Raw genomic sequence first — 19,845 nt, forward strand, 5'->3', positions numbered from 1 at the left:
CGCTCGGATATTCCGGTAATATCTGCAACGCACCCCCCACGACCTATGTTAATTCAACTGGCTCTTTCCATATGCAGCATCGAACGAGTTCGTCAAAATTCAACAACTGCACACATGGAGTGGCAGAAGATTAATGTTTATCTAATCTTGTTATGCATATTTAACCGAGAAGCTCCATGACCATACCAGCAGCAATAGTTTCTCCATTTCTTCGGATCAACACCCTTCCCATCTCCTTGTTGTCCGTCGCAGTCTCCAGTGGTATGCTAGAAATCTTGCCGGAACTGCTCGGCCTCAAACTCAATTCAACCATCGCTGTAGTACCCTTCTGAAGGACTCTGGGACGTTCCTTCACCACTTGTCCCTTCTCCAAAATCGAAACGAGTTTGCTAATAGTAGCAGGAAGGTTCATGGAATGATGGAAAAGCTCCACCGGGGTACCGGCAATGATGGGGCTTTGAAGGTCAAAAACGAGGATCTGAGCGGTAAATTTGGTGACAAGAGGAACTGGAATAGAAGTAGGGCAAAGAACAGTACCGATAGACAGGTTGATGGGATCAATGTTGGAAAGGTAAAGCGTGACGTTTTGACCAGCTACAGCGTAGGGCGCAGAGTCGTCGTCTACTTCAATAGCTACAGATTCAATCAGCATTAAACATAAGACTGCACACTAAGGAAGGCTCACTTCGAACATTGGCAACTTCATCGCCCGGCACGGCTCTTAACCTGTCTCCAACCTGCACCACACCGCTGCACAACCTTCCTGACACGGCTACTCCACTTGCGATGGCAGTCTGACCCTTGAACACGTTTGATAACGGTATCCTCAACGGGCTGTCATATGGCCTAGTGGGAACTTCTACGTCGTCAAGGGCATCAATAAGAGCCGGGCCAGAATACCACTTTTTAAGCTCTGGTTGGTCATTATCGAGGATGTTGATACCTTCCATCGCGGCAAGTGGCAAGAAGGTCGTTTTGGTAGAGTTGAATCCAGCAGAAAGAAGGAAGGGCTTGAGTGATTCCACTATCTCTTCATATCTATCTTGAGACCACGAAACCTAGATAAACAATATTAGTATCTTGTCTTTTTTTTTTCCTTGGGCTCCGCCAAGACGGAAGTACATACCAAATCCATTTTGTTCACCCCCACAATGATCTCCTTCACTCCTAAACTCCGTACTAGCCACGCGTGCTCTCGTGTCTGCCCGCCCCTCTCAAAGCCTGCCTCAAACTCTCCTGGTGAACCGTCAATGACCAACAATGCCACATCGGCTTGGGCCGCACCACTGATCATCGCAGGAATAAAGTCTCTGTGCCCGGGCGCATCAAGCAAGGTGAAGTTACGATGAGGTGTTACGAAATGTGTGGTGGCGATGTCGATGGTTACACCACGATCACGTTCATCGCCTAAAGCATCGAGACCCCATGCAAAAGCGAAGGAACCTTTACCGAGTTTCTTACTACCTCGTTCATTGGCGATCTTCTCCTTCTCAGAAAGTTCACCAATGTCGTAGAGTACTCGACCCATCAACGTCGATTTACCGGCATCGACGTGGCCTGCGCCGTCGAAAGTAAGCAGCCCTCTATTACTCTCCACAGGAATCAGTACACGTACCGACAACAATCAAGCTGACATTCTTCTTCCCCGACTTTTCCTCTTCCTCCTTGGCTTTGGCGATCAACTCTTCCTGCTTCATACTCAACACCTGCCTCTCCTTGAATTTCTCTTTCTCTCGTTCTCTTTCAGCCTCGTCCATTTCTTCGTTCAAGTGCAAGCCCTCCAGATCAGTTGACAGATTACTCTTCCCAAGTGTCCTGGGTGTGCTGGAGGCAGAACCAGACTTGCTCGTCGACTTGCTAGCACTTGTCGATGGTGAGTTGGGTTGAGAAACAGCGAGTTTTGATTTTTGGTTTGCTACTTGTTGCACTCGGGGTTTACCGGGGAGAGATGCAGATTTGGCTGTTTGTGCAGCCTTGGCTTTGGCGGCTGAAAAAGAAATTGAGTCAGCATAATGTCGAAGGGCAATATAGAGACTGGCCGAATTCACGGGGAATAAAATAAAAAGATAAGAAATTTGGTGTAACAATAGTATAGAACAGTACATCTCCAGCATCTTTGATTCGTTCTTCTTTGATTCTTTCTCTCCCCCATTCATTTCACCTTTGGCTTGATTCCCGTTCCGGTTGCCTGCTTCTTCACAGCAGTTACCATATCTGCAGTCCCGGCCCTTCCTTGCCTCTTGCGAAGCACAATCTCATCCGGTGACTCTGCGAAAGCCTGCTCAAATTGTTTTACAAGGACGTCCACATCGGTGATGAGAGGTGCGTGAAGATTGGCACTGGTAGGCTCAGGCGGCAAGTGGTCCTTAGCCGGCCCTGGCGCCCCGCCTTGGGAAGAAGTTGATGTAATGATTGAAAAAAATGGTGATGGGTGAGTAGGTTTCAACTTGGGCTTGGGGGACGTTGCTGGCGGGGAGAATAAAGATAACATGGGGTCTGCAGGAGAAGAAAGACTGGGCAGAGGCTCATCCCCCTCCATCTGGTCCCCTACGCTGTTCTTCTCTAATTTGCTGGACTTGGCAGCCGCAGCAGCTTCCTCCCTCGCAGCTCTAGCAGCAGCCATCTTCTGGGCGAGTTTGGATAGTGGCTTCTTCTCCAACTGGGATGGGGACTGCGTTCCGCTGCTTGGTTGCGTACCAGAGGCAGAAGGTTGACGAGACGTTTGAGGTGATACAATTCCAGACTGGATGGTTTCAGAAGTAGTCGTAGCAGCTGCTGCCGCTTCTCTTCTCTTTTGTGCAAGCAACGCCAATTTTGACATAGGCTTTTCTCCTACAGATGACGAGGGAGCGGGAGATGCTGGAGAACCCTGCCGGCGAGAGAGAGTAAGCCGTTGAAGGGCTGTAAGAGGCGGCTGGATGTCTTCCTGGGCTTGAGTGGGTTGGGAAGGTGGAACCAAGATTTTCGGGCGATGTCTAGGTTGTTGTAGCGGTGTAGGTTCGAGATATGAAGGCGGAGCTTCGCCTGAGACGAAGCTCAGCGGCGGCTCGACTCGGGACATTTGATAACAAGTAAAGGCGGAAGACCAAACTTCAAACACGTTGAAAAAGCCCAACCACAAAAGAAAAAGGAAAGAAAAAAGGAATAGAAGATATAGGAGGTAGGAAATAGACTAACCTTTCTTCTCTCTATCCTGTCTCAACCAGGCAGCAGCTTTTTCGCCGTCAAACCAGTAGTGCCATACGGAATCGGCGATTTCATTGTCGGATATCGGAGGCGTGACGTCTTTGAGGAGGTTACGAGCGACACTCACAGCCCTGTTCATTTGGGCTTATAGAAGGAGTCAGATTGAGCAAATTAGACTGGTAATACACACCTGTCTCCTCGGCGGACATGCCGACTTCCTCGTCACCGTCATCGAGCTCATCTGGAGGAGCTCCGTTAGCGACTGATTGCCTCCAATCTATGAAAACTTTTATCGCTCACCATTGAGGTCAATATTCCTGACAAATCTATGCCTGGACATGCTGTTCTAGATATAAAGTAGTGAGTTATTAAGATGAAAATGCAAGATTGAAAGATCCTTTCATTTCGATCCACATCCACCCACCTATGACGAAGCCCGGCGGAGTACGGAAAAATCTCCACTCCAGCCTAATTCAAAAGTCCCCCGGGACAACACCACCACGGGTCAATGTAAGTAACTCGTATGTAAATCCGTCATCTGTGCATATGTACGTACAAACAACACAACGAACTATACGACATACACCCAATCAATCTATATATCTAGTAGCACTGTGAACTTAGCACACTGACTTCCCACCCTCTCCGCTCCAGGCTTTCTTGAGGCTCAACCCGCAACTCAACACCAACACAATCACTCCAAAACTGGCAACCAAAAGTGCCGGTAATTTCCTTCTGGAAGACCAAGGGCCAGAGAGCATTACAAAGTATGCGGAGGCTGGCAGAATGAAAGCTAAAGCGGAAGCTGAAAGACCACCGGCCAACTCCAAGACGACACCGAGATCACATGTTGTAAGCGCGACTATAAGCCCATTGCATCAGTAAGGCGCGAAATCAAATAGGAAAGGACTTACGACCCATAGCGATAAAGATGACAGAGGAAGTTATGATTACGTGACGCAGCTTACTGAAGGGCTTAGACTTGTAAAACGTCTCTTCAATCACTTCTCGACAGACGAAAACTTCCAATGGGACTGAGATTTTGATGAGTATATGATCTACGACGGTGAAGCATGGACTCGCTTGTTGTTGACATATTGGCGCCAAAGCAAAAGCGGGCAATGTTGATAAGCCAATCTTCAGAGCTGAAATTATTGAGAATGTTCCCCTAAATGAAACGTTAGCACTGATGCCCTACAAGCTAAGCAAGTCGCAAACCTCTGTTTTATCGGTGAAGACGACATATCCACAAACAGCAACTAGTAAACAGGCTATTAAACTTATGCCAGTTGAAATATGAGTGACCATGTCAAAGCTAAACATCATTAGCATCGATTCCATTCTGAGTCAAGACGAACATACCGATCGAGAGTAGGTACATTGATACTTTTGTAGATATAGTTACTGTTGTGATGACACGCGTACGCGAAAGAGATCACCCCTATGGCTTGGAAGACACCAGGTTTCACGATTGAAAACACATCAGTTGAAGAGCCGCGTAATGATGGATCAACCGCGACGCTTCGAAAGAGCACAGAGACAATAATGATGACCATGGATACTAAAGCTATCGCTCGAGTCAGCGATTCCGGGATATCTACTTGTATCTTCGATAAAGTACCCACCGAAGCTGGATGATTTTGAGAGCTTCACAATGTCCCGATGCAGGCTTAGGGGGAAAGAAATGAACAAGGTGCACATGATAATGACTGCTTGGCGATTGACAAATAGACGAAGGAAGACGTTTTCGGCGAAGGAGGGAAAGATGTAAGAGACGACTCGAGGGATCGTATCACCACTGTAGAGTGTCAGCTTTCATCGCGGAGGAAATGAACAAGGAACCTTACACGATGACATGGAATGCAGCCGTCCTACATGGAGGTTAACTTATGTCACATAGGCAACTACAGACCTACCCGCCAAACGCGAATGAGAACTGGAAGAAGGATACTGCCATCGCTCCTAGTGGTCCGAAGCAATGGTACATTGTCTTCTCCTAAGTCAGCATTGATAAAACAGACCATATGCCATAGCACACCTCGGTGTAAGATTCTCTTCCACTCAATTTACTGGTGAGGATGACTAGCCGGATAGTCCAATCTGATATGGCTGCCAGCGCGATCAAGAGGAACACGCCCATGACAAAGCCTGCTTCGGATACTGCATATGGCAATCTTCAAAAAGGATGGTCAGCTATAGCTCTGCCATATGCGCACTCTCAGCTTACCCCACTATACCAGCTCCTATAATGGAGTTGGCCATCTACCATGTCGCGCGATTCATTCGTCAACATCTCAGAGGCTGATCGGCTGGACTCAATACTCACATTCGTCACCGCGTCTAATATCGATCCCCTGGAAACTGAATTGTGTCCTTCAGCCTCTAGAAGATGACGCTCTTCTGAATCGAGCAGACGAGGGCTGGCTGCAGCTCCCGCAAGTAAAGGTGCTGTCGCGCTGTCTTGCAGCTCGATGTCCTCTTCAGCCGTTTTGAATGCTTTACGCATTGTTGTTGTCAGCGATACGCAGATAGACATCCATGGATCAAACTCACAAACATGGTCATCTCCACCCCTTCCCCCATCACCGACTTCTCTATCCTTTGAACCTCTCCTCGATTCTCTTCTTGACGACGATACCGACTCTGCCGCCGTTGCTGCCAGCACGCTGGAGGATCTCGAGTGACTCGGGCCTGCTGTGCTCTGTTCCTCTACATCCACGAGAGCCATTTCTTGTGATTGTATGCTTGTAGAAGTGGACTCGAAATATGCGTTTGTGCGACAATGGATGCATAGCTGCGTATATCGGTGTTCAGACATGCGTTGGCTGCGAGGGGGGGCCCCGCTAATTAATTAGCGGTCTTCTTGCTCCTTGTTTTTGCCTGTCCCCCTCCACAACGAACAACAATAAAATAACGGGAGTCTTCTTTTGGTTTGCTCCGTTCGACTCTTCCGGACAACTCATCGGCGCATACCTAGACTCGCAGGTCCTGCTCCAACCCAAACGGCCTTCTCCAGGAAACCCCACTGCAGCAGAGCAGCAGTCGTTAATCACGAATCAGTATGGCGCTAGCATCTCAAATACAATCAAGTACTACCAGCCAACCTGTCAAACGGGACCTTGACTTGACACAAGAAGACATGGGTTTCGAAGGAGCTGCCGATGAACCAAATGAAGATGCTGTGCATTTTTGTCTTTTGGCCGAATTTGATATCGATGCAGGAGCAACGTTGGCGCATCAGTATCCTTATCCTACCGGTACGGATGAGCAGTACGTCTGATGTCGAAAGTATGCGATCGTTGAGTACTGATGAAAGATTATAGTCGATTAGCAGAACTAATGCTTCCGGATGGGGCCCATCTTCGGCCTGAAGATTGGACAATATTCTATCTCGGTCAGACAGCCTCCTCCGCTGTTGATCCTTTACTGTCCCACGAATCAGAGGCATCACTGCAGACGCGTACATCAACAGATTCAGATGGAAAAGCTAGCACTATGATGACATCCAGTCGTGCTATGAGAGGCGTTGCAGGAGGTGGTTTGCTGTATGTTCTGAACTGCGTGAGGATGAAAGAGGACAAGAAGATGCGGAGAGGAGCAATGGTGAAAGCTATGGCGATATGTACACCAAATCCCTATGTCGGAATCTACAAGGTGGGATTTCCCTCTTGCGGATTATCGAAAAGCCTGTAATTCTGATAATCAATAGCCGCTTCTTCTCCTCGCCTTAGAAGAATACTTCAACAATCCCTCCCCCGAAATCATGACGCGGCTGTACGATTCTGCCAACGGTATATCCACCTCTGGCATGCCCCGCCTTTCCCGAAATGAACGTATCCTCCTCCGATCATCTGAACAAAAAGATTTGTTCGAGGAGAAGTTTGGTCTTTACGAACTTGGAAATGAAACGCAAGAGATTTTTGAAGAAGGCAGCAGTGAAGCGGGGAATAGCTCTGCAGAAGGTATGTCGAAGAGTGAAGAAGGACAAACTTTCACCAGGGGACACCGGAAAACGATGAGCAGTAACTCTGGCAGAAGGATGATTAGGAAAGGGAGCGCTACTTCTCCACATTTCTACCTTGGGACACCTTCGTCAAGAGAAGGTCGCATAACGCCCGAATTCGGGTACGGAGAGTTCGGACGTAGGAAAGGCGTACCCAGGGATACGCATTTTTTTGAGACCGAAGCTAGGTTCAAAAAGATTACAGTACCCATAAGAATACCCATGGCCATTTTCGAGGAGGATGTGGGCGATGTAAGCCTCCTTTCATACGGCACGTCTGATTAAGCTAACAATGAGCAGTACTCTCTGATCGAGCTAGTCCAAACATTCTCCCAAAACCCTGCTCCCTTTCAACCACCCTTCCATGCTCATCTCCACACCAACGGTGCTAATACCCATCCTATCATTCTCATCCTCAACGCCCTCCTCGCCAACAAGCGAGTCATGTTCCTCGGTCACGGTCTACCCGCCAACCAAGTCGCGCGAATGGTCCTCGCTGCTTGTGCATTGGGTTCTGGCTGTGGACAAGTACTCCGAGGCATGACTGAATGTGCTTTCCCTTATGCCAATCTCGCGAGTCTAGACATCTTGGAAGAATTCCCAGGGTACGTGGCAGGTGTGACGAACCCGAGGTTTGAGGAATTGCCCATGACATGGGATGTACTTTGTAACCTTGAAACTGGTAAAGTGACGGTGTCAAAAAATGTCAAGTCGGCCAGTGTGAGCATGGGCTCAATCGGCAGTGGTCGATCGTCAGAGATCAGCTTGAGTGCTAGTATTGTCAAGGTCGATGATGATAATACGATGGGTACGCCTCAGGCAAAGATGGTTTCGGTGTCTAAAGCGGACTGTGTTGATAACCAATTTATGGACGAAGTGAGTTCTCTCTTTTTGAAATCGATATGGATTATTGACTATTCCAGATCATTGCGGCAATGTCATCGCATTACGGCGAATCCAACATCCGACTTCGATTTACCGATTATCTTAACCGATTCGTTCGTCTTGCGGCTCACCAAGAGTACTCCCACACGGGTTCGACTAAAATTGGATACCCTACCACAACTTTTCAAAATGGGCAGCTGGGAAGCGGAGTTGTGTTTGCAGATGATCAGATGAGACAGAGGGAAATGTGGGCTCATGGGCATAGGATTGAAGCATGGAGAAAGACAAACAGCTACAAGCTTTTTGCCAAAGTGGGTATCGCGTTTTACGAATATGTCTATACGAATATGTCTACTTTGGCTAATTCAGTTTAGGATTGGGATTCCAGAGTCAAACGTCGAGCTATTGAATTCGATGTTCAACACCAACTCTCGCGCTTACGAATGTGCAAAAATATGTCTGATGGCGAAGCAGATGCCATATTTTCTGCGCTTTCCAACGGTGTGAGAACATATGAGCAGGTTGTTGAGCTTTTGACTCATTTGCCCCCGCACGGAGGAGGAATCATGCCCATTGCCAACGGCCTATTCCATCAGTGGCTTGGTGTGAGGGAAAACACGGTAGAGCTGCTGCTGAATCTGCAGCAGTATCCCGTAAGTTGCTATCACAAATAGGGAATTTTGAGACGCTAACCATCTATTAAGGTTGGACGGCACGCTGTTCTCGCGATGAACTATTTCCATCGCAAGACCTTTGCTCAACTCCTCGAACGTCGAGAGCTTGCTCATCGCCATCAGCCAGAACGTCAGTTGGAGCAAGAACGTCCATTTGGGTCCGGATCACCTACGTCAGCCCCCCATGGAGATGATTTCTTGTCGCCAAGGACGACGATCACCCCACAAAGTGCTGTTCAGTCGTAATGTCTTTGAAGGTCGGATGATGGAGGGCGGTCATGCGTTCAGGTAATGAGTCCGTAATCTGTTGTAACTCATTGTACATTGGGCTTTGGATGCTATGCACATACTGCATCGAAACTTGAAGGAAAGATGGTCAAGGCAAAGTCTTTGGAAGGGAAGTAGTGGCGGCATCTAGAAGCAACAGGTACGCCAATTATTCAACGAAGGCTGCTTTTTCACTCTTGCTCACTTCCATTTAGTGTCTTCTTGCTGGTTTCCTTTTCTCTGGCCCACAAACCCTACTAATTACCCAAAGGGATCATCAAAAGCCTAAACTGTTCATGCTCACGGCCGGCTGGTTCCAAAACAATTATATGGGGTATACTCTACCTAGATTTCAATTCAAGGTTCTGTAAGTTATACCTCAAGGCTGCCAGAATAACGTACTTGGGTTCACGCGTCTCTTGCTGTATGATTTAAGCTTGAAAGGATTCCTCCTTCCTTGGGCATTCGACTACTGGCTCCGCACCTTTCATCGTCCGATCCTTCCTTTAGCCGCAGAATTGCTTCCAAGCTCCAACACATGATAAAACAGGTAAACGGGGCAGGTGAGAGACATTTGAGTAACAACAATGGTTGGTTCCTCTGACGTGCAAAATGGTGACCAGAAGCGAGATAAAGACTAACTACGCTTGGACGACTAATCCTTTCAAGGTGATCTTAAACGATATCCAGTTGTTCTGTGGAAGCCTATGACTGCATTAACAAAGGATGACGAGCTTCTACCTAGTTTGTATCATGTTTTACACTTTAGCAGGTCCGCAATTTTCCAGAATGCCTCACATCACTCTCCATATAGCCTAACAAACACTCCAATCTACAAATCTCCAGATCCATAAGCCATAAATCTACAAAACAACTTCGAATTCCTGTGTTCGTAACATCCCATACTTATCCACAGCATTTGCCACCAAACTTTTGCAGCTAACAATGTCCTTGTCGGAGCATGCCAAAGGCAAACAGTAAGGAGACTGATCGTCATCAACTCTTAGTAGACAAAGCTGACAGTCATCACGGTCCAGGGCTACTAAGTCCGAGTAAGACAAATCGTTCTCGCCACTATCATCGCTGATAACCTTTCACAGGCCGCTAAGTGTAACAGGCCTCGACGGCCCGCCTAGACTATCGTCTAACAACGATATTCCTTCAGGCAGGGTGTCTGAACGCAAATGGCGGGACGCATTTACAGGGGAACCGGCTGATCCCTTGATCAAGGAAGAACTGTACGAGTCAAAGATTGACTACTCTTACCGACCGGTGGAAAATGGTTCTAATGCCTGGTTCGTTGTGGCGCCTGGTCTGACCAATGACGAAAATCGTCGGCCGGTCTACAAAGCATTGTTCTCTGGAAAACGCAGTCCAGAGCACAGACAGAGCAGGAGCTACTACATACATCAAGAAAACCCTAACCCGCATTGGTGGGATGAGGCTACTAAAAAGGCAGCCGAATGGATCATCAGTCATCGTCAAGTCACTGGCCTTGTGAGCATTGCGACTCCCCCGATAATACGCGTTTTATACTGATTCACTCGACAGGATCCAAGCTACGATCTCCAAAGATCGGTATCTTTGTGGTCTTCTGTTCTTGCCAATGAACTTCGCCATGGACTGGCGACATATGAAAAGAGCGGAGGGTACAGCCCAGAGTGCCCTCGCTTAGCAATAGTCAAGGAAGATGACTTGGGTCATATGTATGCGCATGGCCTAGAAAGATCAAAAGACAATGTCAGTTACGAACAAGTCCTTCAAGATCCGGAGACTGCAATTGTCCGGGTGAAGGAAGAGCCGTCTTACATGTGTAGTAACAGGTCTCATCCAGTGGGAATCGCTCACGTTTTAATACACACGGATTACTCCAAATCTGGTATACCCACAATTCATTGTGTTCTGGCATTGCCTAAAGAAAAGAACGCTCTGACTAAAACGTCATCAGAAGTCTATGCTTTCTTCGATACTGAGGATGGAGAGGCCCATCGATATCTAATTCAAACTATTGGCAGTGCGCTTTCAGCGTTCGAAAACTTTGATAAAGACCAATTCCGTTAGCTAGAAATCAGTGATGCCATTTGCTCAAACCGAGAAGGGTGGTCCAATGACTTGGGAACCAAATCAGAGGCCTGCTCGAGATACGTAAGTGCCTTGGTACAGCGAGAACTTGATATCATAACCGCCCGTAACGGAGGTTCACATTTGACACCTCTTGTCTCCGCTGTCCACGGCTGGGACAATTATACTTGGAAAGACGCTCTTGCAACTGGAGAAATCGACTCAAAATCTCTGAACGGTCCTCCTTCATGTACCCCTACCATCCTGCAAGATATCAAAAAGAGGAATGTTGTATCCCAGGCTCCTCGCTTTCCAGGGATCAGTGTTCATCAACAATACATCGATCCAGAGGCCGCCACTCTTCCTTCTTATGAAGACTCCTCCTGGGATGCTTCAACTGGGCCAGCTGGTATTACGAGTACTGCTATTTCGTCAAATGCAATTGCTAGACTCACAACAAAAAATGGGGGTAATATGGACACATTTGATGACGGTTTCGCAGGGTCCCAGGAGGGAAGCAGCTCGATGGCTCAACCTTCCTCTTGGACAGGTCATAGAGTCGGCAGAGAAGTAAGCAGAAATACACATTCTAGATTGAGCCACAGTCGCGCGATTGATAGCACTCAACCTCAAACGTCAGGGTCCGAGCGGGCCAAGAGGATCTTGTCCAAATTTCTCTGCCATGGACGAGAAGGTAGCGACTCTGATGATTAATAATCAAGTAGCATGATTCCTTGAAATGCATTGAGTTGCCTCGTGGCGTCTGACAATTCGTTTTCCTCCTGAAGACATTCCACATCTGCTTTCAAGTGGGATATTCTGACAATGTACATTTTGGTTCATAGTACACGACGTTTTTGCTTTAGTAGAGTTGAAGAGATATTCGACGAACATGGGATCCAGCTTAATTGAGAAAGAAGAAGTGCTGACATGTAAACCATAGACATGATCTTGGTAGTAAGCAAACTGTATAAAAACCGAAATTCAGAGCTTTTCGCTCTACCCATTTCCAAATCCTAAATTCTGAAACATCCACCAAAGGTTCTTCCTCAGAATGAGTCTGCGGCCCACTACTCTAGACGTTCTTCCTTTGTCTGATTGTTGCCTGACCCTCGAGCTCACTATCGACTTCCTCAACCGCTTTCCCCAGATTTAAATCAGGTACTTGCGCCTCTTTCGAGGCTTCTATCTTTCCTGCATCAGGCAAAACCAGAGGACTGTCGTTCAGATCATCCTCCTCGTCATTGAGTTGCTCTGCAGAGGATAGAGGAGAAGAGGCAGCAGCATCTTCAACAGCTGGTGATGTGCCAGTCCCACTGGTAGAGGGCGTCATCGTCGCACTGACAACTTCCATCTCCTTCCTCAGCTTCTCTAATTCCCTTTCAAACTTCCTTCCAAAGACCTCTACGTAGAAAGTGGCTCCGTTCCAAGCAGAGACGGTAAAGATAATGATGAGAAAGATGCTTGATGAAGTGGGAGAGTGGATAAGGAAGGTTGATGGCGGGATCATGAAGATGATAGAATAGATGAGTTGACCGAAGATGAACCATAATTCGCGATGTTCAGGACGGATGCCTTGCAGGGCTTTGCCGATGGGACCACGTTTGTCGTTGAGCATGCTATCGAGACAATCAGTATGCTTAAAAGGTAAGGTGAAAGAAAAAATTCACTAGTGGAAGCTATTCTGTCTTTCTCCTGATTCAATCTTGGACTTTCGATCAACGGAGATAAACTTGTAATAAGCGGCCTGCCACAAAATGTCTTGATTAATTGGTCAGCTATACTCTTTCAAGGCTACTCCATGACTCACAAGGCACACTGCTCAACAAGATCATAGTGTACCACTTGTACTCTCCCACATGCTTCAATCCAGAGTACTTCTCCTCGGCATTGGGTATCACATGTCGAATGACTGTGAGTACAATAGGGGGATAGATATGGATGAAGATAGAAGTGACCTTGTCGAGCGAGTGGAAAACGAGTGAGTTTCGCCATGTGATGATGGCGCTAGCCAGAGGTCCTACGGAGAATCAGGTTATGTGGAGGCAGCCGTCGAGGAGTCTTACCGAGAGTCAAGAGGTAGCAGCAGATGAAAAGAAAAGTAGAAGAGGGGAAAACCCAGATCCACAGGAGGTCAAGGGCGTTTACAAAGTAGCATAAGTCTGCTTACGGTCAGTCGGGCTGATAAAACAGGTAGAGGAGGAAACATCCAAGAAAGACCAAACTCACCAAACAAGAAATAATGCCACGCTTTACGGTGATAGGTATAGATTCGAATGGGCATGTAGAAAGCGGCTTGGACAGTATAGGCAACCGGGAACCACTCAGGAGCCATTCCATACAGTAAACATGTAAAGGCAAGAGCGAGCACACCGAAAAGGAAAGCTGTCGTTATGTCAGACTTACTTGCGTGGTGATAAGCTCCCAGAGCCACTTACAAACTTTGTCCTTAGTTCGTACCACTTGCTCTGATTTCCATGTCCCTGACAGATGAGTGACCTTAGCGGCTAACTGCACTCATGCTGTCAGCTTCACCCCCGACGCAGAAGGGCTCGTGCCAACCTTGATCTTGATCCTTTCCACTTCTCTCTCCACATCATTCTTGTACTTCTCGCTTCTACTTTTATTCTTTCCAGTTTCTTTGCTCTCATCTTCGTCTTCGTCATCCAACAAGAGTATACCACCTCCCTTTGGCGTACGTAGCTGCTTGGGCAACATCTCTGCTGCCCGAGATTTCAGCCTATTAGATTGGGCTCTGAGTCTCCGATTGAAAAGATCTAGCCTTGAATCGAAAAAAGTTTCGATCACATCTTTCCTGGCGGTTAACATAGTTCGTTCCGTGGTTTAGCTATGCAAAACCCACCGAGAAGGGTAAGTGCGCCCGCCCAGTCCTCGCCATAGCGATCGAGATTGAGAGTCATGAGATTTGAGAATGAAGAGTTCTGCCTTGCTAGGCCTGGAGGTGTATCTTTCGTTTGACTTGACATATCGTTGCTGGAACAAGGTGGTCGGAATGCGGGTTATAGCACTTGTGGATAGAGCGGATTATGACATCTTCGCGATTCACTTCCGGAGCCACTCGAGTCGTGACGCAATCACAAGTCCTATCTATGGAATCGAACTCTGTACGTAGTGGAGTCCATTAGGCTGTACTTGGGCATGCATGTACTCTAGTGTTATACGGCTTCTGTGTCCCCCACATGCCGCACACTGTCCATATGAGTGAAGACATACATGCATAGAGAATTGCCGGACAGACGACCCATAATCCAGCATTGAGTATGGGGCTCCGCCGCCACTCAAAGAATCCCATCTCTTTGAAGAATCGGCCTCCCGATTCGTCGCATACATACACTTTCCCGTTCAAAATACCAGTTCTGCCCATTTTTGACTCGCATTCATCGACTCGATAATTTCCCCTACTGCCATTCCCCGAAAAACCCTCAGAAACCCACATAAAGAAACGAACACCGGCACTAAATTATCAACGGAACACGACTTATCTCTATCCGCACACGAAGAACGTTTGTAACACGTAACAGCTATCGGCAATGACAACTCTCAAATCGTTCCAAGCCGAGATTGAGGCATTCTCTCATGATAAACAAAAGGAAGCTGTCGATAGAGCTCGAGAACAGCATCATGCTGCCGAGCTGGCCAGGCATCATGGGAAGATACCCGTGAAGAAAGAAGCAAAGGAGCCAATTATCGAAGTAAAGGTGGACGAGGACGAGCAGCCAGACGTTCCTCTCGAGGTAAGCTAATCACCGCTGGGGACCACGCTTACATCGATAGGATCTAGTAGTTTCTGATGGAAGCTCAGATGAGCTTCAGTCTCGGTTAGCCCTCTACCTTCTAAAGGGCCACGGAGAATACTTGATAGCTCTGGGTGCGCATCCGGATCCGGTATCCCAATACAATCCTTCCCAAACCGAGTCAGCATCTACAATAGGCAAAGCACTCACTTCCAAGTCCCTTTCCGCATCCATTGAACGATTAAGAACTGCGTGCGGGGCACTGCAGGCCGATCTCATTGAGCTGTATAAGGCTGCAGATGCCGACCGAAAGGAAGGCCCTTATGGATGCTGGCTTATCCGGTTAACTCCAAGAGGCGTAGAGGAAATCATGGAGGTCAGGGTGGCGGTTGTCGGAAACGTAGATGCGGGCAAGAGTACTACTTTAGGGGTGTTAACGCGAGGTGGGCTGGATGATGGGAGAGGTAAAGCGAGGGTGGCGCTGTTCAGACATCCACACGAGGTCGAAACCGGCAGAACCAGTTCTGTGGGCGGCGAGGCAAGTCCTTTCCCCACTTTTCATCAATGAGTGCTACTAATTCTCCGTCAAAATATAGATCCTCGGCTTCTCACCGCAAGGTGAATCAGTAGTCCCCTCCACACATATAACAGACTCTTCAGATCCGCACCACCCCCTGTCTGTAGCCAAGCGAGAAAAGCTGGGGTGGGAGGATATCTGCAAGCGTGCGGCCAAGGTGGTAAGCTTCATCGACCTCGCAGGCCATGAACGGTAAGCATAACACACGTTTGTGCAGATGGACAGATCTCATACATGCCAAATAGGTATTTCAAGACAACGCTATATGGTCTGAGTGGATGTGCGCCGGACTATGTCATGTTGATGGTAGGGGGTAATGCTGGGCTGATAGGCATGTCCAAAGTGAGTATACGACTATTTGTTATCCAAGCAGCAATTGACATCTAGGTGTTAGGAACATCTCGGTGTGGCACTTGCCCTCAATGTCCCTATAGCGGTTTGCGTCACCAAAGTAAGAGTAGTTCTTTTATTATGCCGATGCTTCATACTTACAACACTTCTCCTACAGATTGATATGACCCCTCCGAACATTCTCGAACAAACAGTCACCATGCTTACCAAGGTCCTGAAGAGTCCTGGCTGTAGACGAGTCCCTGTATTCGTCAACAGCCCGCAGGAGGCAGTGGACTGTGCTCGGTACCTTGGCAAGCCTCTTGATTCAGGCTCCACGGCTGGTCGTCTTTGCCCGATCTTTATGGTCTCCAACGTCACCGGTCAAAACCTACCGCTCCTTAGGACATTCCTCAACTGTCTTCCTAGCTCTCAGAGCGATGACAGATATGTGGTGGACGCGCCATTCGAGTTTCAGATCAGTGATACGTTCTCGGTACCGTTTGTGGGTACTGTAGTTGTGAGTCGCACTGTGTCTATAATCAAATGCTGATGAGTGAGTAGAGCGGTGTTATCACTGCCGGGGCTATACACGGTAAGCCAATACTCGTTTTCTTTCTTGAACTGTTTCGAGGCTTCTAACGCTTTTATTCTGGTGCAGCCAACGACCCCGTTCTTCTTGGCCCTGACTCTGTAGGCCAGTTCATCCCTACCGCTGTCAAGACTATCCAACGAAAGCGTGCGTCCGTTACGAGCGGAGAAGCTGGACAGAGCGTATCATTTGCACTCAAGCGTATAAGGAGATCACAAGTGAGGAAGGGGATGGTCTTGATTGCCAAGACGGATACACCTCCCAAAGGTAATAAAAATAAAGGATCCAAAAAAAAGGATGGGCTGACATTGGGATTTTAGCGGTAAAGAGGTTTGAGGGAATGGTCATGGTCCTGCATCATTCATCCACCATCCAGCCCAACTATCAAGCAATGATGCACTGCGGTGCCATTCGCGTACGTCTTTTTTTTTCTTCCCTCCATGACCGATCCGTGATCCTCATTTAGCTAAATACATACTGTAACATAAAGCAAACCGTCCGAATAAAATCTTTAGATCATCCTTCAGGTCTCATCAGGACTGGAGACAGGGCCAAGGTGGTCTTTGAGTTCATCAACCAATCCGAATTTGTCAAGGAGGGGCAATTGATATTGTTGAGAGAGGCGAAAACCAAGGTACTGGGTGTCGTTACCAAGATTCTTGGATAAGATGTGTGTGTCGGGAGTTGAGCGTCTTGATGGTGGCGAAAATACCTTGGTTGTATTTATTTTTTTGTTGAATGCATGCAAGACGTTGTACAAGTAAAAAGCGACAGATGATTACGTAACAATGCGCGTCCAAGCGCGTTGACTTGTTTTCGTTGTTTGTTCTTGGCTGCGATACGTCTCCTGCTCACCTTTCTTGTCCCTTTTCCCCAAAATAAAACACAAATGTCTGTCTACGTTGGCGAATGTGCGTATCAACGCTTTTCCCCCTCTTTTTCAAATCTCTGCCTTTTACGTCTCCCTGCATTGGCTTTGACTTGAGCTAACGTAAACCCCACACTTTTGTTACTACAGCACGAGGCGAGCTCCTTGCCTGGCTCAACGACCTGCTCGCGCCTACAGTCGTCACCAAGCTCGAGCAATGCGGTACGGGCAGTGTCTACTGCCAGATTATCGATTCCATCTATGGCGATTTGCCAATGAGCCGGGTCAAGTTTAACGCGAGGATGGAGTATGAGTATTTGGATAATTTCAAGATTTTACAAAAAGCGTTTACAAGGCACAAGATTGAAAAGGTGGGTTTGGTTGTTGCCCCCTCCTTTTTTGATATGCTGACGATGTGTGTGTGATTCTAAAAGCCTATACCGGTGGACAGGCTCATCAAGTATGTGAATGGGGTTTCGTGTCCCCGCTAGTTTACAAACGAACGACGGTCTGACAAAGGCGGTGGTATTTCTAGGTGCAAAATGCAAGATAACCTCGAGTTCCTTCAGTGGATTAAAAAGTACTGGGATATGCATTCCCGTGGAGAAGGCTACGATGCCCAAGCCCGAGCGTGCGTTTTTCCCCCCAGTGTCACACACACACGCACTGGTCATGGACTGATTTTCCCGGATACAGCGGTGGCCATATCGCCGGCGTGAGGGCTTCCACATCTCGACCCACCGCCGCACGTACCCGTCCAGCGCCCGCCGTAACCGGTTCTAGGACCGTCTCTTCAGCGAGCCAACAAGCGAATTCAGCACAGGTCGCTGCTATGCAAGCAAGAGTAGCGGAGATTGAGGCGCATAGTGAAGGGTTGTTGAAGGAGAGGGATTTCTACTTTGACAGTGAGGTTTTTGTTCCTTGAAAATAAGAGACTGCTGATCAATGGTGATTTGATTAGAGCTGAGAAACATTGAGCTCATTGTGCAAGAGCGATTAGCTGTTGAGGGTATCACGCCAGAGGAGTCTGATGTGATGACCAAGATCCAGGATATTCTCTATGCGACCATTGAAGGTTTCGAGGTATGTTGTTTTTTTGATAGGTTGTGCAAGCTGACCATTAATGCTGTATCAGGTTCCCCAGGAAGAAGATTTCATCGAGGAGCAGCCTGTTGAGGGTGAAGAAGAGACTTTTTAATCAATGTACCTTTTGTTTGCGGGTTTCTTTTCCGTGTCTTTTGCATGTGCCAGCCTTGTAACATGATGCCGCAGATTACTACATTTACAGAGATATGGAACTCATACATTCGCCCTTTGTGCCCCAGGCGATCACGTAATGTTCAAGGACCAACCGCAGCTCTTCAATCTCATCGAGAATCTCCAGCTTTGATATCCTGCGCCGGAATGTCAGTGACAATGTGTGTCGAGACGACAAGACCTACCGCTGGAGTTCCTCGGGACCGACGTCTTCCTCTCTAATCTGCCATAGGGTTTTCGCACCTGCGCTATCAAACTTGCCGCCCTGCAGCATGGGCGAAGTGAACCTGCCAGCTTGCGATTCCGGCGTTGAGAATATGGACCCCGGGATGGACAGGTTGCGCACCTGGGAAGGACGTTGGGTGGTTGCGACAACGATAAAATAAAAAAAGACCGACTCACGGCTAGATTTCTCTTCATGACGTTTCCAAAACTATCATCGAGGCCGACCATTTCATAAACGACACCCATACAACTACAAAACGTCTCCCCAAACCACTTTATAATCTCCCGCGAGTCCTCGGGGGACATGTATGGGAAAAGACACTCTGCGAGGAAAAGGGTGGGGAGACGGGGATCGAGTTGGGGGAGGACATGGTGCGAGAGGATGGCGGATATGGAAGAGGCTGGTTCGGAGGGCGAGGGGCGGAGGTCGAGCGGGAGGAGGGTATAGAGGGGGGAAGAGAGTTGTGTGCCGCCTTTGGAGACCGTGTACGGGTGTCCGGGCGGCGGCATGGCAGTTGAAGAGGGGCCGAGGTACTGGTACAGTTTGCGGTGCCGGGCGATACGTTGTGCTTTGGGCGACGTGAGGTGCGGGAAATCAATCTCTACGTATCTCGCTAGATCCGGCGGCGTCGCGCGAGACTGTGACACCGTATGAACACTCGTCTTTGCAGGACACGACGGCCTTACCATGAGTCTCCAGAACCGCGTGTCGCTCCCGGCACCGAGACTGACGACCTGCTTCCCGCCGCGCTGCAGGAAGCGGTCGACGAGGCGGTCGATGCCCCATGTGCGGTGGTGTGTGCCGACATTGATCAGGGGCGGCTTGCGGGCCCTGCCCACGGCCTGGGGAGCGAATGCGCCCGGCTGGGGCATCGGCGGCCTGTAGAGCAGCGACGCAAAGGGGTCTTGGAGGTAGCCGAGCTGTGCTGCCGAGCTGCGTGTGGTCAGCGCGACGGGCAGTGACACGGGGGGACGCACAGGCGGGCGGAGGCGGCGTCGTCGTCGGTGAGGCGGACGGCATCGTCCGAGTGCTGGGCGGGGGGCGGGTCTGTGCGCGGGGGCAGCATTTGGGTCAGTGGGGGGAGGTGTCTGGATCGCGCCGTGATAAATAATAAGGGCAAGGAGGCGGCGATCTCCGCATTGCGTCATCTATTAATTATCCCGC

At 48.6% G+C, this 19,845-nt stretch overlaps 8 protein-coding genes across 9 annotated transcripts; 4 read left to right on the forward strand and 4 right to left on the reverse strand.

Annotated features, from left to right (window-relative positions):
• Nucleotides 1-135: 135 nt before the first annotated feature.
• CNB04740 (conserved hypothetical protein) lies at nucleotides 136-3,550 on the reverse strand. Of its 2 annotated transcripts, XM_024656610.1 has the most exons (8): nucleotides 3,487-3,550; nucleotides 3,377-3,427; nucleotides 3,178-3,330; nucleotides 2,049-3,024; nucleotides 1,616-1,987; nucleotides 1,127-1,557; nucleotides 686-1,058; nucleotides 136-633 (listed from the first exon to the last, which is right to left on the reverse strand). In XM_024656610.1, the coding sequence occupies exons 1-4, from the start codon at nucleotides 3,524-3,526 to the stop codon at nucleotides 2,153-2,155; spliced, it is 1,116 nt and encodes a 371-aa protein (XP_024512187.1). In that variant the 5' UTR covers nucleotides 3,527-3,550; the 3' UTR covers nucleotides 136-633; nucleotides 686-1,058; nucleotides 1,127-1,557; nucleotides 1,616-1,987; nucleotides 2,049-2,152. The 2 variants fall into 2 exon arrangements, with proteins under 2 accessions (XP_024512187.1, XP_024514238.1); XM_024658808.1 differs by lacking the exons at nucleotides 2,049-3,024; nucleotides 3,178-3,330.
• Nucleotides 3,551-3,717: 167 nt separating this feature from the next.
• Nucleotides 3,718-5,962, reverse strand: CNB04750 (conserved hypothetical protein). Its single transcript, XM_568965.2, has 12 exons — nucleotides 5,740-5,962; nucleotides 5,513-5,682; nucleotides 5,414-5,448; nucleotides 5,225-5,360; nucleotides 5,103-5,176; nucleotides 5,034-5,057; nucleotides 4,812-4,984; nucleotides 4,549-4,753; nucleotides 4,405-4,501; nucleotides 4,270-4,354; nucleotides 4,101-4,220; nucleotides 3,718-4,048 (listed from the first exon to the last, which is right to left on the reverse strand). Exons 1-12 carry the CDS (start codon nucleotides 5,912-5,914, stop codon nucleotides 3,807-3,809), a joined length of 1,536 nt encoding a protein of 511 aa, XP_568965.1. The 5' UTR covers nucleotides 5,915-5,962; the 3' UTR covers nucleotides 3,718-3,806.
• A 118-nt stretch (nucleotides 5,963-6,080) lies between these two features.
• On the forward strand, nucleotides 6,081-9,114 carry CNB04760 (conserved hypothetical protein). Its single transcript, XM_568966.2, has 7 exons — nucleotides 6,081-6,456; nucleotides 6,510-6,840; nucleotides 6,896-7,441; nucleotides 7,490-8,065; nucleotides 8,113-8,385; nucleotides 8,449-8,727; nucleotides 8,779-9,114. Exons 1-7 carry the CDS (start codon nucleotides 6,248-6,250, stop codon nucleotides 8,992-8,994), a joined length of 2,430 nt encoding a protein of 809 aa, XP_568966.2. The 5' UTR covers nucleotides 6,081-6,247; the 3' UTR covers nucleotides 8,995-9,114.
• A 17-nt stretch (nucleotides 9,115-9,131) lies between these two features.
• On the forward strand, nucleotides 9,132-11,863 carry CNB04765 (hypothetical protein). The gene is made up of 7 exons (XM_024658818.1): nucleotides 9,132-9,175; nucleotides 9,231-9,382; nucleotides 9,452-9,571; nucleotides 9,643-9,992; nucleotides 10,053-10,067; nucleotides 10,116-10,512; nucleotides 10,567-11,863. The coding sequence occupies exons 4-7, from the start codon at nucleotides 9,961-9,963 to the stop codon at nucleotides 11,074-11,076; spliced, it is 954 nt and encodes a 317-aa protein (XP_024514239.1). The 5' UTR covers nucleotides 9,132-9,175; nucleotides 9,231-9,382; nucleotides 9,452-9,571; nucleotides 9,643-9,960; the 3' UTR covers nucleotides 11,077-11,863.
• A 33-nt stretch (nucleotides 11,864-11,896) lies between these two features.
• On the reverse strand, nucleotides 11,897-14,095 carry CNB04770 (integral to membrane protein, putative). Its single transcript, XM_568967.2, has 8 exons — nucleotides 13,940-14,095; nucleotides 13,639-13,886; nucleotides 13,515-13,587; nucleotides 13,306-13,461; nucleotides 13,143-13,238; nucleotides 12,887-13,096; nucleotides 12,747-12,837; nucleotides 11,897-12,695 (listed from the first exon to the last, which is right to left on the reverse strand). Exons 1-8 carry the CDS (start codon nucleotides 14,061-14,063, stop codon nucleotides 12,152-12,154), a joined length of 1,542 nt encoding a protein of 513 aa, XP_568967.1. The 5' UTR covers nucleotides 14,064-14,095; the 3' UTR covers nucleotides 11,897-12,151.
• Nucleotides 14,096-14,447: 352 nt separating this feature from the next.
• CNB04780 (GTP-binding protein 1 (g-protein 1), putative) lies at nucleotides 14,448-17,091 on the forward strand. Its single transcript, XM_568968.2, has 10 exons — nucleotides 14,448-14,831; nucleotides 14,872-15,369; nucleotides 15,428-15,600; nucleotides 15,654-15,750; nucleotides 15,803-15,859; nucleotides 15,917-16,258; nucleotides 16,303-16,333; nucleotides 16,400-16,597; nucleotides 16,651-16,745; nucleotides 16,821-17,091. The coding sequence occupies exons 1-10, from the start codon at nucleotides 14,628-14,630 to the stop codon at nucleotides 16,995-16,997; spliced, it is 1,872 nt and encodes a 623-aa protein (XP_568968.1). The 5' UTR covers nucleotides 14,448-14,627; the 3' UTR covers nucleotides 16,998-17,091.
• A 92-nt stretch (nucleotides 17,092-17,183) lies between these two features.
• On the forward strand, nucleotides 17,184-18,581 carry CNB04790 (conserved hypothetical protein). The gene is made up of 7 exons (XM_568969.2): nucleotides 17,184-17,241; nucleotides 17,349-17,569; nucleotides 17,633-17,658; nucleotides 17,734-17,829; nucleotides 17,895-18,103; nucleotides 18,160-18,281; nucleotides 18,334-18,581. Exons 1-7 carry the CDS (start codon nucleotides 17,220-17,222, stop codon nucleotides 18,394-18,396), a joined length of 759 nt encoding a protein of 252 aa, XP_568969.1. The 5' UTR covers nucleotides 17,184-17,219; the 3' UTR covers nucleotides 18,397-18,581.
• On the reverse strand, nucleotides 18,397-19,779 carry CNB04800 (C-terminal protein carboxyl methyltransferase, putative). The gene is made up of 5 exons (XM_024656611.1): nucleotides 19,659-19,779; nucleotides 19,368-19,614; nucleotides 18,858-19,319; nucleotides 18,641-18,801; nucleotides 18,397-18,592 (listed from the first exon to the last, which is right to left on the reverse strand). Exons 1-5 carry the CDS (start codon nucleotides 19,745-19,747, stop codon nucleotides 18,481-18,483), a joined length of 1,071 nt encoding a protein of 356 aa, XP_024512188.1. The 5' UTR covers nucleotides 19,748-19,779; the 3' UTR covers nucleotides 18,397-18,480.
• Between the last annotated feature and the right edge of the window lie 66 nt (nucleotides 19,780-19,845).

The sequence above is a fragment of the Cryptococcus neoformans genome (genome assembly GCF_000091045.1).
Source record: "Cryptococcus neoformans var. neoformans JEC21 chromosome 2 sequence".
Taxonomy (NCBI): domain Eukaryota; kingdom Fungi; phylum Basidiomycota; class Tremellomycetes; order Tremellales; family Cryptococcaceae; genus Cryptococcus; species Cryptococcus deneoformans.